Source organism: Pristiophorus japonicus, chromosome 4 (assembly GCF_044704955.1).
Source record: "Pristiophorus japonicus isolate sPriJap1 chromosome 4, sPriJap1.hap1, whole genome shotgun sequence".
Taxonomy (NCBI): Eukaryota; Metazoa; Chordata; class Chondrichthyes; family Pristiophoridae; genus Pristiophorus; species Pristiophorus japonicus.
The window spans coordinates 232,080,479-232,100,760 of NC_091980.1; the positions used below are offsets into that span (position 1 = coordinate 232,080,479).

Genomic DNA, 20,282 nt, shown 5'->3' on the forward strand with positions numbered 1-20,282 from the left:
CCTCGGACATTCCCTCCCTAACTTCCCGTGTTATTACTGCTATTTCTCCCGTCAGGACCGTCAACTCTTCACCTACTGCATTGACGCCACCGATGAGTGATCGGGCACGCTCATTGGTCTCCATACCCAATGCCACAACCTGAGCCGCATCTGTTGCACGCCGCATCTCAGGAGAGCGTGTCTCCAATCTCCTTATCCTCTGCCTGGGTCTGCCTCGTGGCACCACTACACTGGGAGGCGCGGGCACGGACGGTGGGATGCTCGGTGTTGCAAGCGGCACCACTACACAGGGAGGCGCAGGCTGGGACTGTGGGACGCTCTGTGTTCCAGACGGCTGAACTGGAGGGAGAGGCTCGGGCTGGAATGGTGGAATGCTCTGTGTTGCAGACGGCAGAACTAGAGGGAGAGGCTCGGGCTGGAACGGTAGGACGCTCGGTGTTCCAGACGACAGCACTCAAGTGCGAGCTGTGGGCTGGGATGTTGGACGAATGGGTGTAAACTGCTCCATGATATCAGCAGCAACACTGGGACCCAAAGCGTCGGAATCAAAACCATAGTAGGTGGAACCAGAACCTATGTGAGAGGGAGGCGCAGGCTGGGACGGTAGTGCACTGACTGTAGAATGCTGCATTATACCAGCAGCACCACTGGGACCCGCAATATCGGAAGCAAAACCATGGAAGGTGGAACCAAGACCTATACTAGAGGTTGAAACTCTGATGCCCCTTGATGGGGGCTCATAAACATTAAATTGGAAGCTCTCCCCTGCAGACATTTCAGTCATCGCTGCCATCATCCAGTCTGGATCGTCCGCAGCTGGTTGTACTGGTTCTTGTTCTGTACCCTCAGGATCCTCAGGGTTGGCAGCAGCAGCATAGTCATCTATATCATCATCATGTTCTGCAAAATACATCAGAACAGTCAAATGCTTAACAGCAAGGGAGGGGGCCGGGTGGGTGGCATGAGTACTCTCACACAAAGCAAGCCAGGCAGCAGGTTGATTTAAAGGGCCATGATGCATTTTCAGGACTTGCCCTCTTCCTCGCGTGCGGGCCCAGCTTGTGCTGTACCGATTGCTTTACTCCATGTCCGACTCATCATAGCAGCTACCCTTTGTTCCAAGGGTGTCAGTGGATGCAGATTGGGCACGCCTCCTCCTGTCCGAGTTGCCTCCCTTTTGTTGTGGGCCAATTTCTTCTGCAAAGAGTAAAATTAACTTTTTACAGACTATGTCAGTCTGCAGGGTGGGACATACAGATAGCCAGGTTACAATTACGATTAAATTAAAAATGGGAAATATTACTTACACTAACTACTTGACCAAGGTCGTGCCATTTCTTTTTACACTGACTTCCAGATCTCCTGGTATGCACCACTGCGCAGTAATCTTCTGCAACATGGTTCCAGCATTTCTTCATTTCTTTTGGTGGCACTTTTATGCGACCTCTGTTGCTGGTATCTAGCTCCTGCCATCTCTGCTCAATTACGTTGACTAATATCTCCACTTCCTCATGCAAGAAATTCTTTGTTCTTGGTGGACGTTGATCCATTGCAAAGTTGAATTGGCACTCTTATTTCTCCAAACACACAGTCCTTAATTTGCATGTACCAATGCAGCACCGGTTCTGCAAGCTTAGCAGTGAAAAGCTGAACTCACTGATTTCAGCAGGTGATTTATTCAGCAGTGCTGCTAAAAGCACTCCCTCACACACAGAAATATCAAAAAAAATTAAATTACAAGCCTTTGCAGGAGCCCAAGAAACAAATCTTCACTTTTTCTGCAGTATTTTTAAAAATGGGCGAGTGCCAATGTTTGTGTGAGACTGCGCGTGCGTGAATGCTCCAACGCGCACGCGCAGGGTTGCCGGCACCACGAAGGTTAATTTAAATTGTACCCGCCCCCTGCTGCTTAGAAAATCGGCGCGAGTGTTAGGCTACGCCCCCTGCTGCGAAGAGCGCGCCGCGCCAAACAGACATCGAGCACCAAGGAGCTCGAGAATATCGGATTTTTTTTTAGGCGCCGTTTTCGGCGCGAAAAACAGGCGCCCAGCTCGCCGCGGCATGAAACTTGGGGCCAATATGTTACCATGGTATTTCGTAACAACCGTTTATTTTTATTTTTCAATATATGCAGCCTATTAATATACATATTTTGGTTAAAATTAGGAAATGCATTTCAGAGAATGGAAATTGTTAGTTAGCAAAGAATTTGGGTCCAAACTTTTGATTTTGTACCCATGTAATTCTTTGGAAGTAGTTGAGCAATTAATTGAAAACACACCTGACAATCCAGAAAAATTTAATTACTTTGAATTATTTGAAATAGAAAGTTTTAAGTAGAAACCTGCCACAAGGCTTCTGCCAATGTCAAATTTGACATCTAGAATCATAAAATTTTACAGTACAGATAGTGGCCTTTTGATCTATCACACGTGTTGCTGTCTCCACTCCTCCATCAGACCTCTGCCATTGAAACCCTTATAAACACCTTTGTCACCTCCAGACTCAACTACTCCAGTATTCTCCTTGCTAGCCTCCCATCTTCCACTTTCTATAAGTTCAATTTATTTAAAGCTCTGCCAGATATATTGTGTGCCACAGTAAGTCCCACCGTCCCTTCACCCAAATCCTCACTGACCTAGTGTGGCTCTCCATCCCCCAACATCTGAAGTTTGAAATTCTTGTCCTCCTCTTTAAATTCCTTCAGGGCCTCACCCCATCATTTGGCCACAATTGGGGCCCCCAGCCCTAAATCTCCCTGAATTTTCCATTCCTTTAATCTCTGGCCTCAGGCAACACCCACCACCTCTCCCTTTGCCCTACCATTGGTGCAGAGTCTTCAGCTGCCTGGCCACAATATTCTAACTACAACCTAACCAATGATTTGTATTAGTTTAGGATCACCTCTTTGATTTTGTACTCTATGCCTCTACTTATAAAAGCTAGTATCCATATGTTTTAAAAAATATAGCTTTATTAACTTGTCCTCCTACTTTTAAAGGCCTCTAAATATCGCTGCTGTTCTAGATTTTAAAATTTTTTACCATTTAATGCATAGGGCACAGTTTTCAAGTCCTTGCATTTGGTAAGAAACCTTGCACAGCAGAAGTGTGTATTAAAAAACTGCAAGAACTGGGTTTGCAATTTTTCAGTATATGATGTGTGCAAGGCTTGAAAAGTATACTCTTATATTTTCTCTACTGATTCTTCCTCCTGAACCTCATATTTTTTTGCATTAAATTTTATCTGACATCAATCTGCCCAGTCTACTAACTTGTCGCTGTCTTCTTGAGAGTCACTGACCGTCCTCTTCACATTCAACAAGGCTCCCTATTTTTTATGTCTTCTCCACATTTTGTTTGTGCACTCTATATCCAAGTCCAGATCATTCACATATATTGAGAAGAGCAATGGTCCTAACACAAACCCATGCAAAACACTACCGTTTACATCTCTGCCGTCCAATAAAAGCATCCATTAATCATTACTATTTTCTATCATTTAGCCAACTTCCTATCTATGCTGCTACACCTCTTTAATTCCACTCATCTTAAATTTATCAACAAACCTATGTGGCACATTATCAAGTCCATCCATTATGTTCTACCCTAGGACAGGTCCTAACTCCAGTCTCACACATGAAATTCTTGAGCCACTTACCAGGGAAAGAGTAGCTGAGGTGGGGTTTCATTGCCAGTTTTTCCAGTTTTATCTTAGGATGGGCTGCAAACAAGGCTAAAGAACCCCTCCTATCCTTTACGATAGGGGTAGGGGCTACGTACCCATCAGATAAAAGTACCCACGTTAGACATCAATCCAGTATGCAAACTGGTCTTCTCACGCTGGGGCTGTTTGGCGACTGAACTCAACCCTTCTGACTGAAATACTACCACTGAGCCAGTGACCAATCTGTCCAGTTGTGAGTAACCTGCTGGTGTCAACCCAGTAATTAGAGACCATATTCTAATCTCCATTCGCCGGGGCTGCCTGGAGTGGTACTCACACCCTCCATCTTCTGACTTGAAGGCAGGACTGTGACCACTAAGCCAAAGCCTCACTCCCTCCTTATCAAGTATTTTAATAAAAATACATATGAGCGATGTCTGCCAATGCAATTTGTTATTTCCTCAAACACTTCTATTAGATTTGTCAGATATGACTTGCCTTGTACAAATACACTCTGGGTGTCCTTAATTAAGCCATATAATTGTAAGTGAGTGTTAATTTTATTCCACATTGTGACTTACTGACAAAATACATGGTATCCTTTTCTTCCTTCTGGAACAGAGGTATTATTTTGGCAATCTGACAGTCCTCTGGCACAACTTCCATATCCAAGGATGTTTGAAAGATTGTGGTCAGAAGCTCTGCCACTTCCACTCAGCATTCTAGGATGCCTGCACATGCCATCAGCCCAGCGCCCTTTCCACTTTGAGTTCCAATAACCTTTACAGTACTGCTTCTTTATGTATTGCTATCCTTTCTAATTGTTCCACCTCCTCTCCTATACCCTTTCATTCTCGTTTTCACAGGAGCTGCCCAGAGTGACTCAGTTCTCTGACTTGCTTCTGTCTCTCCTGTGGGACCCTGCTTGACCTTCCCACTTGTTTCATAATAGAAATTAGAAGCATGATGTGTGGGTAATTGCACATGCAAACTCATGTCCTACCTACTTCATGGTGCTGCACATTAATGCATTAACATACTCCATCATTGTGCCACATACCGCATTCTCTTTATGTCTATTTAATTTACAAAAATGAACATAAGGCATTACCTGAATTGTACAATATATGCTCTGTGCCTCTTTCATGTTCACAGGGAAACGGCTGGTTAGTGGAAGTTCAGACAAAACTGCCCGTGTATGGGACCTGTTCACTGCAAGTTGTCTGTATGTACTGGATTGCCATACAGATGCTGTCACATGTGTTTGCATTAAGGTAAAATTTTTTTTTTCATCCAGCCACCTGTAAGAATAGTTCCACAAATACAAAAAGTAACCATATGCTTTAATTTCTTCCAAAGTTTTTATGTTTTTGTTTGTATTTCATGGAGCTGGTGTTACAATTGAAAACAGATGATAGAAAAAAACAGTTGCAGCGATGTCTTCATAATCACTCTGTAATCCGTGCATTAGCTTAGATCCTATTTAAAATTAAATTATATATCTTTTATCATTTTAATTATTTACCTAATGTAATATCATCAGAGCACTCAATGATGAGCTAATCTGCATGCTACTCATTCTGATCACTGTTCTCCCATATCTTTGTTGCTCGTGAGTTAGCAGGTCACCCAGTCAGGGAATGTAAATCATATTCCATCCTTTATGTATCTCTTGTTTCTATGTCACATTGGGGTTGAATTTCCATAAGGGTTCTCCTAATTATTTATCATAACTTGGATGGACAATCCATCGAAATTCTGAAAAAGGAACAAAAATGTCTATGGTGTTTCTCCAGGATTCTGTTATAGTTGATGATCAGGAGAATCCCCGTGGAGATTAATGACTAACAGCTCATTCTTGAAAATGGCATTGCATGAAATCATTTTTTAAAATTAAAGCTATTTTAGTGCAATTGATATAAAATAAGAAACGCCTGTGAATAATTTAAAGGTTAAAATTCAATGTCAAGGCTTAGTGGACATTCATAAACTACTTCAGTATAAAAACCATCTAAACAATGGGATTCAGTTACAGCTTTTTAACTCAGTCTTATTATACATTAGATTATATAGTTCATATCATTCCAGAAGTGAATTTTATCCCACCTTGTAATTCATTTTGAATAGTCCATGTTGCTCACAAAGACTGCTGAGCTGTACTGATCTGGGTTTACTTCCTAAAGTAATCCCAGTTTGCCTCAAGTGGGCCACAGTGTCTTGAAGCAAATTCCTGACAAACAGAATCTGACAACTAATAACACGAGATTAATTTCAGGTTAATTAAGCCTGTTTTGTTCAGGTGGTGGTTATAGTATTAGACTAGCAACCCTAGTGGTTCAAATCTCACCATAGCAAGTCTTAAATTGAATTCAATGGGCCAGAATTTGCGGGAGCAGTTAGACTTATACATGTACATTTAGGTTTGAAAAAATTTTGCCCACGAAGTTCCTGAAAATGCGAGCTGATAATGGAGAGGTGAGAGCACCAGGGCATCTGGGACCTTGGTGAATAATGGGACAAACTATATATCCTTAACTAATGAAATTAAAGAATTGAGAAATAAACAGAGGAAGTACTGAGAAGGAGGGTGAATTAGAGTGGGTAATTTCAATGTCAAATCAGGTACAGAAGGAGAAATAAAGAGAGGGAAAGAAAGACTGGATTAAGAGAGTGAGAAAAAAAGAGACAGAAAAGAAAAGTAAGAAAAACATTTAAAGGTAAAATGTTACATTTTGAAAATCTCCTGCAACAATTCACAACCTAAAGGAATGAGACTCCACACTTGTAATAGTTAATTTTCAGCACCAGAGAGGTTGATTGGCAGTCATAAGCAATTATCACATTGCTAAAAGGATATTTACACTATTAATTACAAGATTTATCATTCTGTGGTGAGTTTAATGTCCAATTAATGGTCAAATACAGCAACTTCATGAAAATCATGGGGAGGTTAAGCACAAGTTACCATTTTTGAAAAGCTAACAGCAGAACGGCGCAAATCAGCCAGCACCTATAGCAATTCGCAATTCACAGGGTATCTCTTCCTTGCTACAAGTTGCTGGCCAATTTGTGAATTAATAACGGTGTGCGTCGTTCAGACGCTATTATTTTTTCAGCAAAATCTGGCCCAATAAATGTGGTACTTTATGATCTGATACAACAAAAAATTACCATGAAAGCTGCTGTTTTGTCATAAAAACTCAATGGGTTCACTAATGTCCTTTAGAAAAGGAAACCTGCCAACCCTGCTTGGTCTGTCCAACATGTGACTCTAGTCCTTACTATGTGGTTGACCCTTAATGTCCACTGAAGTGGCCTAGCAAGCCACTTAGTTTAAAAATATTACTTGTCAAAAAAGAAACTAACCACCACCTTCTCAGGACAACTAGGATTAAGCCATGCATGCCGTTTATCCAATGCCACCCAGATCTCAAAAACAATTAAATAAAATAAAAGATAGAATCAAAACTGGTTTGAATCTGTCAAAACCATTGTGAATATTATAGAACACCACATAGGGACTGTTTGAGGAAAGCTTCAAACCAGTTCTGTGCAACTCCAAATTTTTATTTCTCTGGATTATTTTCTAAGATGATACAATGTCTCGAATAGAAATTACCACATTTTCAAAAACACCTTTGATGGGAACGGGGTGTCACTCTAACTTGGCACATTGCCCGTTACCTTATGGTGCCTTGGTTTTAGCCCAAATTAATGGATAATTGGAAAATCCACCAGTCATTTGGATTCTTAATGGAGTGAGTTTATGTGCTCTCAGTCTCTACACAACACAAAACTGCTGATAATTCAATATAAATTGGCAGTCCCTTTCAAGATATACCATAGGGTATCTAAAAAGGAAACATTTACTTGGAAAATTTCTGAGGTTGGGGTTAAGGCACATTGATTGCACAACATATAACATGTTTTACTGTAGCTTTTGGTTCATGTTATACATGACCTAGAGTGCTTGATAATGACACTAGGTAGCAGTGCTAAAACTGGATAAGTATTTCATCCTTAAAATGCCTTCAAAAAAACTTACATAATGCAACAAATATTGAGTCTGAATGCTGTAATTACTAATAGTGTAAGAAGCTAAAGTAAAGATTTCTGATTTTCAGCATGAAGTCATTATAACAGGTTGCGCTGACAGCTTGATTCGAATTTTCAAAACAGAAACTGGGACTTGTCTGCGAGCACTGATGGGTCACAACTCAGGAATTGATCATCTCTGTTTTGATGGAACAAAGGTGGTCAGTGCCAGCTCGGATAGGTAAAGCTCAGATTCTACAGGTAGCACATTCATCTTTGAAATGATAGCTCAATAATTGAATATTTTTAATACAAGAATATTGTCTAAAGATCTGTCCATAATTGATGTTGGGATAAAATTGTAATATTATTTTATGTTTAATTTTCTTCACACCATCCACCACTCTGAGACCATATGCTGGAGAGCTGCTCTCACACAATCAACAAAATCACTCTGTCACTGACTACAATGGTGGGTGCTTGAGAATGCCTCAGGCTCATTAGACTTCCATTTTCCCATCTTCTTCTGTAGAGAAGTACTTGACCTCTTCTCGTTATCTCCTACAAGGTGACATGATTGAGATCAGGAACTCACTGGCTGGAATTTTCTTTACCTTGGCGGGTCTGGTGCGGGCAGTTGCCATGTTGGGTCCCAACCCCACTGCCGGCTCCATCCAGCTGTTAAAAAATTACTTACCTTAATGGGGCCTATTAAGCCCGCTCAGCATGTTACACGGTCCAATGAGATGGAGCGGGTCTGGTGATGTCATTCATGACACATTTTCAGTCGGGATCTTTAAAGGTACCATGGCCACATTACATTTGAAATGTTATCTATATATTAGCATGGATAGAGGATTGGCTAACTAACAAAAAACAGAGAATCGGGATAAATGGTTTATTCTTGGGTTGGCAATCAGTAACTGATCTCTGCAGTACCTCACTAATCAGTGCTGGGACCCCAACTATTTACAATCTATATTAACTTGGAAGAAGGGATCGAATATAACGTAGCCAAGTTTGCTGATGATACAAAAATGGGAGGAAAAGCAATGTGTGAGAAGGACACAAAAAATCTGCAAAAGGACATAGACAGGCTAAGTGAGTGGGCAAAAATTTGGCAGATGGAGTATAATGTTGGAAAGTGTGAAGTCATGCACTTTGACAGAAAAAAAATCAAAGAGCAAGTTATTATTTAAATGGAGAAAGATTGCAAAGTGCTGCAGTACAGCGGAACCTGGGGATACTTGTGCATGAACCACTTTGGTGGTAAAAACAGAGAGACAGACTATTATCTGAATGGTGACAGATTAGGAAAAGGGAAGGTGCAACGAGACCTGGGTGTCATGGTACATCAGTCATTGAAGGTTGGCATGCAGGTACAGCAGGCGGTTAAGAAAGCAAATGGCATGTTGGCCTTCATAGCGAGGGGATTTGAGTACAGGGGCAGGGAGGTGTTGCTACAGTTGTACAGGGCCTTGGTGAGGCCACACCTGGAGTATTGTGTACAGTTTTGGTCTCCTAACTTGAGGAAGGACATACTTGCTATTGAGGGAGTGCAGCGAAGATTCACCAGACTGATTCCCGGGATGGTGGGACTGACCTATCAAGAAAGACTGGATCAACTGGGCTTGTATTCACTGGAGTTCAGAAGAGTGAGAGGGGACCTCATAGAAACGTTTAAAATTCTGACGGGTTTGGACAGGTTGGATGCAGGAAGAATGTTCCCAATGTTGGGGAAGTCCAGAACCAGGGGTCACAGTCTAAGGATAAGGGGTAAGCCATTTAGGACCGAGATAAGGAGAAACTTCTTCACCCAGAGAGTGGTGAACCTGTGGAATTCTCTACCACAGGAAGTAGTTGAGGCCAATTCACTAAATATATTCAAAAGGGAGTTAGATGAAGTCCTTACTACTCGGGGGATCAAGGGGTATGGCGTGAAAGCAGGAAGTGGGTACTGAAGTTTCATGTTCAGCCATGAACTCGTTGAATGGCGGTGCAGGCTAGAAGGGCTGAATGGCCTGCTCCGGCACCTATTTTCTATGTTTCTAAAAGGATAGTATGCAGATACAGCAAGTGATCAGGAAGGCCAATGGAATCTTGGCCTTTATTGCAAAGGGGATGGAGTATAAAAGCAGGGAAGTCTTGCTACAGTTATACAGAGTCTTGGTGAGGCCACATCTGGAATACTGCGTGCAGTTTTGGTGTCCATATTTACGAAAGGGTATACTTGCTTTGGAGGCAGTTCAGAGAAGATTCACAAGGTTGATTCTGGAGATGAGGTGGTTGACTTATGAGGAAAGGTTGAGTAGGTTGGGCCTCTACTCATTGAAATTCAGAAGAATGAGAGGTGATCTTTGTTATGTATGCATGCTTGTATTGTTATATGATGTCTGTAACACTGAATGTACATTACACTGTACACACCTTACCTATACACCAGAGGGTGCTGCTGCTGGAGACCTAAGGGTTACCTGCACACAGGTAACCCAGTATAAAAGGGAGCTCACAGCTTGGTGTTCTCACTCGAGGACCTGCAAATAAAGGACTACAGTTTATACAGTTTAAGTACCATAACCCTGCCTCGTGGAGTCATTAACAAGGTGCCTACATATATAATAATTGGCGACGAGGTCACGAACTACACACTCAGCATGTCAAATCTCAGCAACTTTCAGCAATTCATCGATGGCGAAGATTGGGACGCTTTTGTAGAAAGATTGGAACATTTCTTCATAGCCAACGATGGGGACACACCGGCTACTCGACCGAAAAAGCGCAGGGCCATCCTGCTTAGCAGTTGTGGGCCCATCATCCATTGTCTCGTCAGGGACTTGCTAGCCCCGGAGAAGACAACAACCAAGAACTATGAGGAACTTGTAACATTAATACAGGAGCAACTACAACCAAAAGAAAGCATCCTCACAGCCAGGCACCCGTTCTACATTTACCGGCGACCCGAAGGCCAAGAAATTACTAAATATGCTGCACATTTAAGAAGACTGGCTGCACCGTGTGATTTTGGCGACCACCTTAATGAAACACTAAGGGACATATTTGTCATCGGAATCGGCCACGAGGGCCTCCTACACAAAGTGCCCTCTGTGGACATTATAGTCACTCTGCAGAAAGCAATTCAAATGAGCCAGGCCGACATGATTTCGGCCGGCGACTCCAGGCAAATACTGACCCAGGACTCTAAACCAGCAAACGCAGTGCACCGAATGGCTACTTCTAAAGGCAGAAATGCTGCCCCGAGACCCGCAACATGGGGCAAACCGGATGGCCCCGTGCTGGCGCAGTGGAGGAAACCACAGGGCCCACCAGTGCCACTACAAAGACTTTACATGCAAAGACTGCAAAGAAAAAGGGCACCTCCAGAGAACGTGCAGAAAAAGCTTTACTCACCGCGTCACCGAAGAATTGGCTGATCACCGGGGCTCCGACACAGATGAAGATGAAGCTGCTCAACCCCTGGAAGAAGAGTATGGAATTTATACCTGCTCCACCGAAAGTTCTCCGTGGAAGATGGAAGTAGACATCGACGGAGTCCCAGTTTCGATGGAGATCGACACAGGGGCGAGCCAGTCTGTGATGAGCCAAACGACCTTTGAAAAAACTTGGATAAATCCCGCCAATCGACCAAAGCAGTCTCCTGTCCAAGCGAAGCTGCTCACCTACACCAAGGGTAAAATCCTGGTCGTTGGCAGCGTGGACGTCCAGGTCTCCCAGGGTGGCGTGATGAACAAACTCCCCCTGTGGATCGTTGCCAGCAATGGTGCCACGCTGCTGGGAAGGAATTGGATGAACCTGGTCCAAATCGGTCGAAATGGTGACGGCTTCCGGGCTCCAGCAATCAACATCCCACGCAGCCCCGAACATGGATCCATCATTGCATCTGGAGATTCTACCGTCCGGCGACGACTCCACAACACTGTGACGAAATCTTCAGGACTGAAAGTCCAAACTTCGCCTTCTGGGCCGGGACAGGATTCCAAGAGGCGAACATCGTCGAGAGAAGTGAATTCCCGACGTCCAGGGCCGAACCTGAGGAAGAAAAGACCACCACAGCCTACCTGGAGGAGAGCCAGAAGATGGCTACCGCACCACGAGGAGAAGAACCTACAATCAAAATGGATGCCACCAGACCACGAGGGGCAGCATTGGAGGAGTAACACATGACACCGAGCGGCAAATCAATTGGAAGGCTCCCTTAAAGGAGACTGGTAACCAAAAAAATTTAAAGGAACAGTTTCAACTAAAAGATGACAAGGACTTTAAAGCTAAAAATGCAGTAAACGGGTACAGGTATGACAATATAATGAGGAATTGTGATGCTGGTGTAACTGATGTGAAAAATGAAATGAATGCCTATGTAAGTAGGATAAGAACAAGCTTGTAAGGTCTAATGATTATGGTAGCAAATTCAAAATGTCTAATGTAACCATGTATGGGGAGACAATGATACAAGAAAGTAATGTAAATGCTGCAATTAACAATGTAATGGTAGTTAATAATGTAGACTCGACTATGTATGATAAGAGCCAAGGTGTCATGTATACAAGTAGGAGACTGTTAAAGGCCACTGGGTTCTACAGGGACAGTGTAAATGCTAGAGGAATCCCCCTGTGGGAGACCCCCAGGTCCAGCAGGCTATCAGACCATGTAGCCTGGGCCTTTGGAACTAATGTGATGCTCCAGGGAGGACACACACACACGCAGTGGGAGCAGACCCACTACAGGGACAGTGGTCAATGGGCAGAATAGCCACCACCACTGGCAAACTGCCCCAGACCGGCCCTACACTCGCTGGCCACCAGGGCCAGCACCAGGAGCGAGAGGCCAGTACGCTCCAGCTTTTCTGGAAAACCCTGGGATGACCAGACTCTCATCCCAAATGGAAGTCAAGGAGCCCACACAGTCCTGTGGCCCTGCCCACCACCACACACTCACCCACACTACCGAGTATGGACCCGACCCACTGCTGCAGTGGCTATCCCATTGAGGGATCCCACACCAGTGACACCCACATGGTCTATGTATGAGGTGGAGGGGGAAATGTATGAGGCCAGCCTCAAGCACAGAGATCACACCTGGCACTCACACAACCCACACCACAACCTCTCATAGTCCCCCACTGATCACCTCCCCAGGTCATGACAATAAGGTCTTGAAAAATGCTTGGGGGGTGGCGGGGGATGGGGGGTGTTGTTATGTATGCATGCTTGTTGTGTGAAGTCTATAACACTGAATGTACCTTACACTGTACACACCTTACCTGTATACCAGAGGGTACTGTTGCTGGAGACACTGCAGGTAACCCAATATAAAAGGGAGCTCACAGCTCGGTGTCCTCACTCGAGGACCTGCAAATAAAGGACTACAGTCTACACAGTTTAAGCACCATAACCCTGTCTCGTGAAGTCATTACCAAGGTGTCTACATACATAATAATCTTAGCAAAACGTGTAAGATTATGAGAGGGCTTGACAAGGTGGATGCAGAGAGGATGTTTCCACTGATAGGGAAGACTAGAACTAGAGGGTATAATCTTAGAATAAGGGGCCGCCCATTTAAAACCGGGATGAGGAGAAATTTCTTCTATCAGAGGGTTGTAAATCTGTGGAATTCGCTGCCTCAGAGAACCTGTGGAAGCTGGGACATTGAATAAATTTAAGACAGAAATAGACAGTTTCTTAAACAATAAGGGACTAAGGAGCTATGGGGAGCGGGCAGGGAAGTGGACCTGAGTCCATGATCGGATCAGCCATGATCGTATTAAATGGTGGAGCAGGCCGTATGGTCTACTCCTGCTCCTATTTCTCATGTTCTTATGTAATCTAGTGCTGTCAGTGTACTACAGCATTAGGGTGCTGCAAACACTGACAATGACTGCACAAAGGCAGAGGGCTGCACCTAGGTTCTCCGACAGGGCATGCAGGGAGGTTCTCTTCCCTTCCCATGGACGGAAGAGACCTCCCTAGGAGACCAAGACAGCCTGGTTGCAGATTACAGAGGAGGTCACAAGCCGGGATGTGGTCAGGAGGACCTGGGTGCAGTGCCACAAATGTTTCAACAATCTCATTAGATCAGGAAACATTGGTACAAAGCCACACTCAACTGCATCCTGCTGTGCCTCTCATCACATCCCCATCACTCTGCCTTCCCTATCCTACTCCTGCACATCCTTACTCACAGCAACATACCTTGCACGTCCACCCATCCCTCTCGATCTACATTATCACATCCCCATCTCACTAGCCACCCCTCATACTCACCCTCATCCTAGTGCAATTATACTAACTGTTGACACACAAGAATAGCCACTTGAGTGTTTTATCCAATGTTTATGTAAAGTTTCTGTTAATGTGGCGTCAAACATAACAATCTTTATTTTCAAACTTTCTGGTCTTGGACAAATTTGTGTGTACCTTTGGAAGTGGCTTAGTGAGTTGCAGTGAATTGTGAGACATAACGGAACCCCCCACAATGGTGATGAGTGTGAAAGGAATGGATTGGTCATTATAGGGATGCTTTATGGTGTTGGTGTGGGGTGATGCCAATCTGGCGTATCATGTGGCAGCCATATAGGTGTATAGCTTAAAGTTAACTAAATCTAACCATGGTGAGGCCATCCCTGGCCTCCCGGGCAGCAATATGGTTGGGTGATGATGTCCTGTGTCCTGTGCAGCATCAGGTGAATGAGGAGAAGGTTGGTGGTGTTGTTGTTGATGCTGCTGGTGTGCTTGGTACTGCTGGTGTTAGGACTCATCGTAGTTCGATTCTGAGGACCAAGGTGCGACAGTATAAATGGCACCCATGTTGATGGAATAGATGGTAGGTGAAGTATAGATGACAGAAGCATTCTGTCAATGGTGAGATCGTTCTTAAAATGATGGAGACTTTGCTGGAAACACATGCAGCCTGCAGAATCTGTGCTGGAAATGGACTGAGCAACAGCTTCTGCCTGAGGAAAGTGATGATCTGTTAGGTGGGAGTTTTTACTGTACATATCATGCTGTCAAGTAATCAGCTGGAGTAATGGCCACGGAACTCCCACCTCAGGTTGACAGATGTGGTTCCTGAGCTGCGTGCATCCCGTGGCCATGCGGGAAGTTTAAAAAATAAGTGAGAAAAGGCTCTTAATTGCCTGTAAACTACCTGATAATCATCTCTATTGGGTGCCCTGCCGCTGCCAGTCGGGTTGGCTCCGCAATGATAGACGCGCCTGGAGAAGGAGTGTGGGAGCGAGGTAACCACAGGTTCCCGACCCGCTGTTAAGAATAACAACTTCCCCACCTGACCCGCCACCGCTACCACCCTGGAAGATTCCGGCCACTGTGTTGCGAATCTGACACAAACCCACAACTTATCACTCCATGACATAGGATATTGGAACTTGAATATTATTTTTCATCTTACCACCCTATAAAATCTAGTATGTTTTTATATTTGAGGGTAAACTGAGTATTCTTCTCACTCCTTTTCACTCTCTTGTCTCTCTCAGCCATGCAATATTGCTAAGTTATCCAACAGAAGGGAACATCACAGCTGATTTTGTCCACAAACATATGTGTGCAACTCACACATGCAAGCACAGTTCAAAACAGCATTATTGTATAGCTATCTGGAGCAGGAACTCTGGCCAATTCTCCTCTTCTTGGTCCATGGATACTGAAGCCAATGTGGCACTGTACACCAGTTAGCTAATGCAGAGCAGATCTGAGATCAAATCTGACATCTTTCTGGTCTATATGTCTCGGCTACTCACTGCCTTTACCAGCTAAGCCAATGGGGGAACAGTGCGTTATTGATCATTATGCAAAATTCTCAAAAAACCAAGATATTCTACAATTGAAATTTGTGCAAAAGTAAATTATATTAAGAAAAAAATATTCGTTTGAATTAAAAGGCAATTTATCATGATTGAATTTTGGCAAGTAATACTTTTCTGGTATCAGTAATTTTATGTTACTATATGACTTTTCTGTAAATCAAGTTTATCCCATCTGCTCTTGTAAATCAGAACTCTTCGAGTTTGGTCAATTCAGGATGCCCGGTGTAGGAACATTCTCCGAGGTCATGAAGATGAGATCCAGGTAATATTATCACCTACATAGTTAGCTTCTATTGCTCACCTTTACATTCAATTCATGAAATCCAGTAATTGTTTAACAAAAAGGCCTCAATGCTTTGTATACCATGTTCTCGTTCAAATACTGTGTTATTATCAGTGAAACACAATAGGTTACATTTCTAGCTTCGGGCACTCGCTGCATATGTCTGAATTTCCGTTGTGCATCCCAATGGGCCAACTGGAAATACAATGTTAGAAAATTGCCTCTATTTTCTAATGCTATAAGAGGAAAAATTGACATGCCTTTCTGTTAAAGATTATTTAAACAGTGAGTATAACCATCAATACCCATTTTTTAAACCAAAAAAGTCAAACTATTGAGTTAAATTATATCATTTTTTATATCTTTCTGTTTAAGCCATTACATCTCTGGGGTTTGGAGGAGTTACTAAGCTGCATATTTGGTGAAGCTGTTCACCTATTAAAATGAATGGGCTAACATAGGCATTAAGATTGGAAACCCTAGGCCATAATTATTAATCTAGTCTATGTAGTGATCATGTCATTTTAACTATGGAGTCAATTCATCGATACCAAATAAATTGGAGCCAAGATTGCTGCACTCCTGCAATCCTTCATGCAAGTAGAGAGGGGAGCACCACAGTCTACAATGTTAGCTCATTATAATTTGAATTTGCTCCCTGCATGTTATCCATGAGTGCAGGGAGTGTAATGAACTGAAGGGGGCAGGGAATCTTAAAGACTGCTGTGCCATTTTAACGTCACTGGTTGCTTCAGCTGCATTGAACAGAACATGGTTAGAACTGCGCCCTTCAATGATGACAGTTTGGATGATCAAACTTCTAAAAGCCAAGCAGGAAATCTGAGCAAATATATTTGTTACAGGTGAGCAGTGCTGAAAGAGTGAACAAATGAGAAAAATTGCTGATTTTGGTGTGGGACCAATTTACAAACTAAAATTGCTAAAATTAATCAGTGTAAAAAGGCCACTATATCAATATATAGTGACACTCTGAAGTCTCAAAATTTTAGAAAAATCTTCTTTTGGTGCTTCAGGAATTAGGTGCGTGGGCCTACTTGCCCAGTTCAGTGAGGCACCCACGCATTCTAGAAATGTGCCTCACTAAATCAGTCCTTATGGATATTCATTAAGTAATTCCTCCAAGCCATTTATCCCAGTGTTGTCTTATGTAAACAAAATTATTCACAAAATAAGTGAAAATTGTACTAAAGTTAATAATAAATCTTTGTAGCTTTTGTTTTGTTTAAAGATTACTAATGGTAATGATTAGTGTTAACGTTTATAATAGGAAACATAGTGTGAAGATCCCATAATGATCATCACATTAATTGAATTTATTTTAAATAGTCTATATAATATTTAAAATTAAAATTAATCATTTATATGATGTTTGTAATACTTTCAAATGACTATATGTTGAAATATGTTTCAATTGCACATGATAACATCATTTATATTTGCTTGAGATGGTACCATTCATTTGCTTACTAAACAGTACTTGACTATGAAAGACCATCTAGTTGCTAGCACATCCTGGGACCACACAGTAAGAATATGGAATATACAACGAGGTGTATGTACAGCTGTACTAAAAGGCCATACAGAAGGTAATTGCACTGAAATAAACATAAGAAGAAAACGTTTGTAAAAGATTGCAATGTCTGTTTTCAAGATTATCTTTTAATCATACATCTGAGGTCTATTTTCCTTCCTCTGTACCCAAAGTGCACTCTACCTGACCTAGTCTGAACCCACTACATTTCCGGGTTCAATCATTATCCGAGGCCTGATGTTCTCCTGGTGCAAGCATGACCCTTGGCCTGTGCCTGCACCCAGAGTGAAGGAGGAAATACAACTCTTGCTGCAGGTCTGAGAGACATGTATCGGCAGTAATGGTCATTGGCTGCGGGGTCTTCTTGCTACTCTTCAAGAAATGTAGCCAAAAGACCTCGGGGCTGAAATTACCCCTTCCCTTAAGGACTGTTACCGCTGGAAATTGGCGGCCACGCTGCAGAGTGCAATGATCGCCGATTTTTCGTGCAATAGCCGCCATTTTGAAAATTTCTCTCCTGTGGTATCCCGGCGGTGACCTGCTCCCCCCCACTACCACTCCGCTGCTGCCGATCCGTCCTAAGTGCGTCATCAGAGCGGCAGCACCGATGTTCCCTCCCCCCCCCCCCCCCGATCGCAAAATTCCACCACGAAAATCTTGCTCCCGCCACTCAGTGCCACCGGCAGCTTTTTCTGCTGGTGCACTGTGTTTGGAGTACTTGCAAAATGGTGGTGCAGCTGCCATTAAAGGAGAGGACCTACTGCCACAGCCACCATCTTTTTTCTTGTCGGCCACCTGCCGTGTCGGGCCGAAAATTATACCCCCGGGTTTGGCTGGGCCACCAACAGGCAGCCTGCCACTCCCTCATGGGTGCCGGGCCACTGACCCAGCCGAAACCCTCCCTGGTAGCCGAGTAGACTTAACCTAAAGAATCGCAGTGTCTTTCCCCTTTAAGTGAGGGGGAGAGACGTGGTAATGCGGCACCATGGTGACATCATCAGCGTTACGCTGATGAGTGACAGCAGCGGACACTCCACCCGCCCCCAACTTCCGCCCATCTATTGTGTGAACTTCCGCACACGGCTACACATCCGCCCCCATTATGACCGAATTCCAGTCCGCTGAAAAAAAAAGCCAAAGAGGGAAATTTCGCTCAAGAGGCCACCGCATTCACCGCGCTCGTAACAACAACTGAAACAGGGTAGGTGCGCCCTGTTTCCAGCAGTGGGCAATTTCGGTCCCCTCCAGTCTTGATAACCCTTTGTTGTACCTGCAAAAAGAAAAGCATTTACCTTTTTTGTGCCCTCCAAGTCCTTGCTGCTTGACGCTCTCAGTTCTTGCAATCTGAAGGAGCCAGGGCACAAGGACTAAGTTACCTAATTGCTAAGTTGTCCTGCTTAAGCTTCCACAAAGCTGAGGCTCAGGAAAAAGAATGGCTTGTGCCTGTCCCAGAAGAATTCAGCCTGCCCTCAAGGGAAACCCTGCAAGTAAAAGAGCAATGAAAAGTGGGTGGAGATCTGGAGTAATGAGTCATTTATAAAACAGGATGAGAAATATTTTTCCTCAGCTCTGTGTCCAGGAACTAAGTGTTCCGTGGGCACATAGCAGAGGAAAATGAGCCCCAGAATTTATGAATCTTGGCTCTGAAATTCGTGGGACGACCACCGATCTCATGTCGTAACTTTGGCAGGATACAATTAGAAACCCCAAAGAAACAGCATCAAAAGGTCTTTAAAATTATGAAAGATTTTAATAGAGTGGATACAGTGAGAATGTTTCTACTTGTGGGGAAGAACATAACTAAAGGCCATCAATATAAGATAATCACCAAAAAATCCAAGAGGGAATTCAGAAGAAACTGGAACTCGCTACCACAGGGAGTGGTTGATGCGAATAGTATAGATGCATTTAAGGGGAGGCCAGACAAGCATATGAGGGAGAAGGGAATAGAGGGTTATGCTGATAGATTTAGATGAGGAAAGACAGGAGGAGCCTCGAGTGGAGCATAAGCGCCGGCATGGACTGGTCTGTTTCTGTGTTGTATATCCTATGTAATCCTCTGTAAAAGCACTTTTCATTTGTTTATGCTATGTCTATGGAGATTTCTACAGTCTCCTGCTGAAGTTATGGTGGGAAAACAATGGTTACGTGGGGAACTTCAGGGCCCTTATGCATTGAATTTTTTTATTGTATCTGGTAGGATATTGTTTATTTATTGGTTATATTCCCATTTTCCATTTGATGTTCTGATTTCTCTTTCTCATTGACATCAGCAAAGATCAGTCTCATCGTTTGCAATTGTATTCCGTGGGTGCTATAGTATATTGATTTAAAATTTATGAATATGTCTACAATATATAATGATGTTTTATGTCAGAATTGTTGTAGCAACATGTTTTATGCACATTTATAAAATAATGCATTTGATAAACAAACCACTGATAATACCACTTGAAAAAATGTAACAATCTCACCATACTGCCATTTGCTGATTTAAAACATGAAAGAAAACATGTTTTGTTACAGATTTGTCACTGTAATGGGGCAGAGATTTCCAAATTAGTACAATTTAAATACTGCCTTTTTCAGGTCTATAATGAAGACAGAAAAGGCCCTATAATTTTTATCACTTTGTGAAGCCATTTTTTCCCTCAACAATTGGTTTAAAAATGCCAATGTTAGTTCATGAGAAATTAGTTTAAGCAAGTTTAGTTTCACAGTGACAATTAATAAACTAGAATTTACTATGGTATCGGTTTCTTTGTTTTTGTCATGGCTTTAAAAATCAGATTCACTCACATAAAATGGGCCAACTTATTTTGAGTCATAGACCCATATTGGACCCATATTATTATCTGGCCAAGTCATTCAATTCAAATAGAAGCATCTTGTAGGATATGTTTATATAC

At 43.0% G+C, this 20,282-nt stretch overlaps 1 protein-coding gene across 5 annotated transcripts in view; it reads left to right on the forward strand.

The window, feature by feature from the left end:
• Positions 1-20,282, forward strand: part of LOC139263300 (F-box/WD repeat-containing protein 7-like) — a 237,005-nt gene that overhangs the window by 170,456 nt on the left and 46,267 nt on the right. For all 5 annotated transcript variants that reach the window (XR_011593087.1, XR_011593085.1, XR_011593086.1 and 2 more), the window contains 4 exons: positions 4,822-4,940; positions 7,791-7,942; positions 15,728-15,800; positions 17,317-17,428. Coding sequence is in view for 2 of the 5 variants with exons in the window: in XM_070879149.1 (XP_070735250.1) it covers positions 4,822-4,940; positions 7,791-7,942; positions 15,728-15,800; positions 17,317-17,428 (456 nt within the window). In the remaining 3 variants the exon portion in view is untranslated. The remainder of the gene's footprint in view (positions 1-4,821; positions 4,941-7,790; positions 7,943-15,727; positions 15,801-17,316; positions 17,429-20,282) is intronic.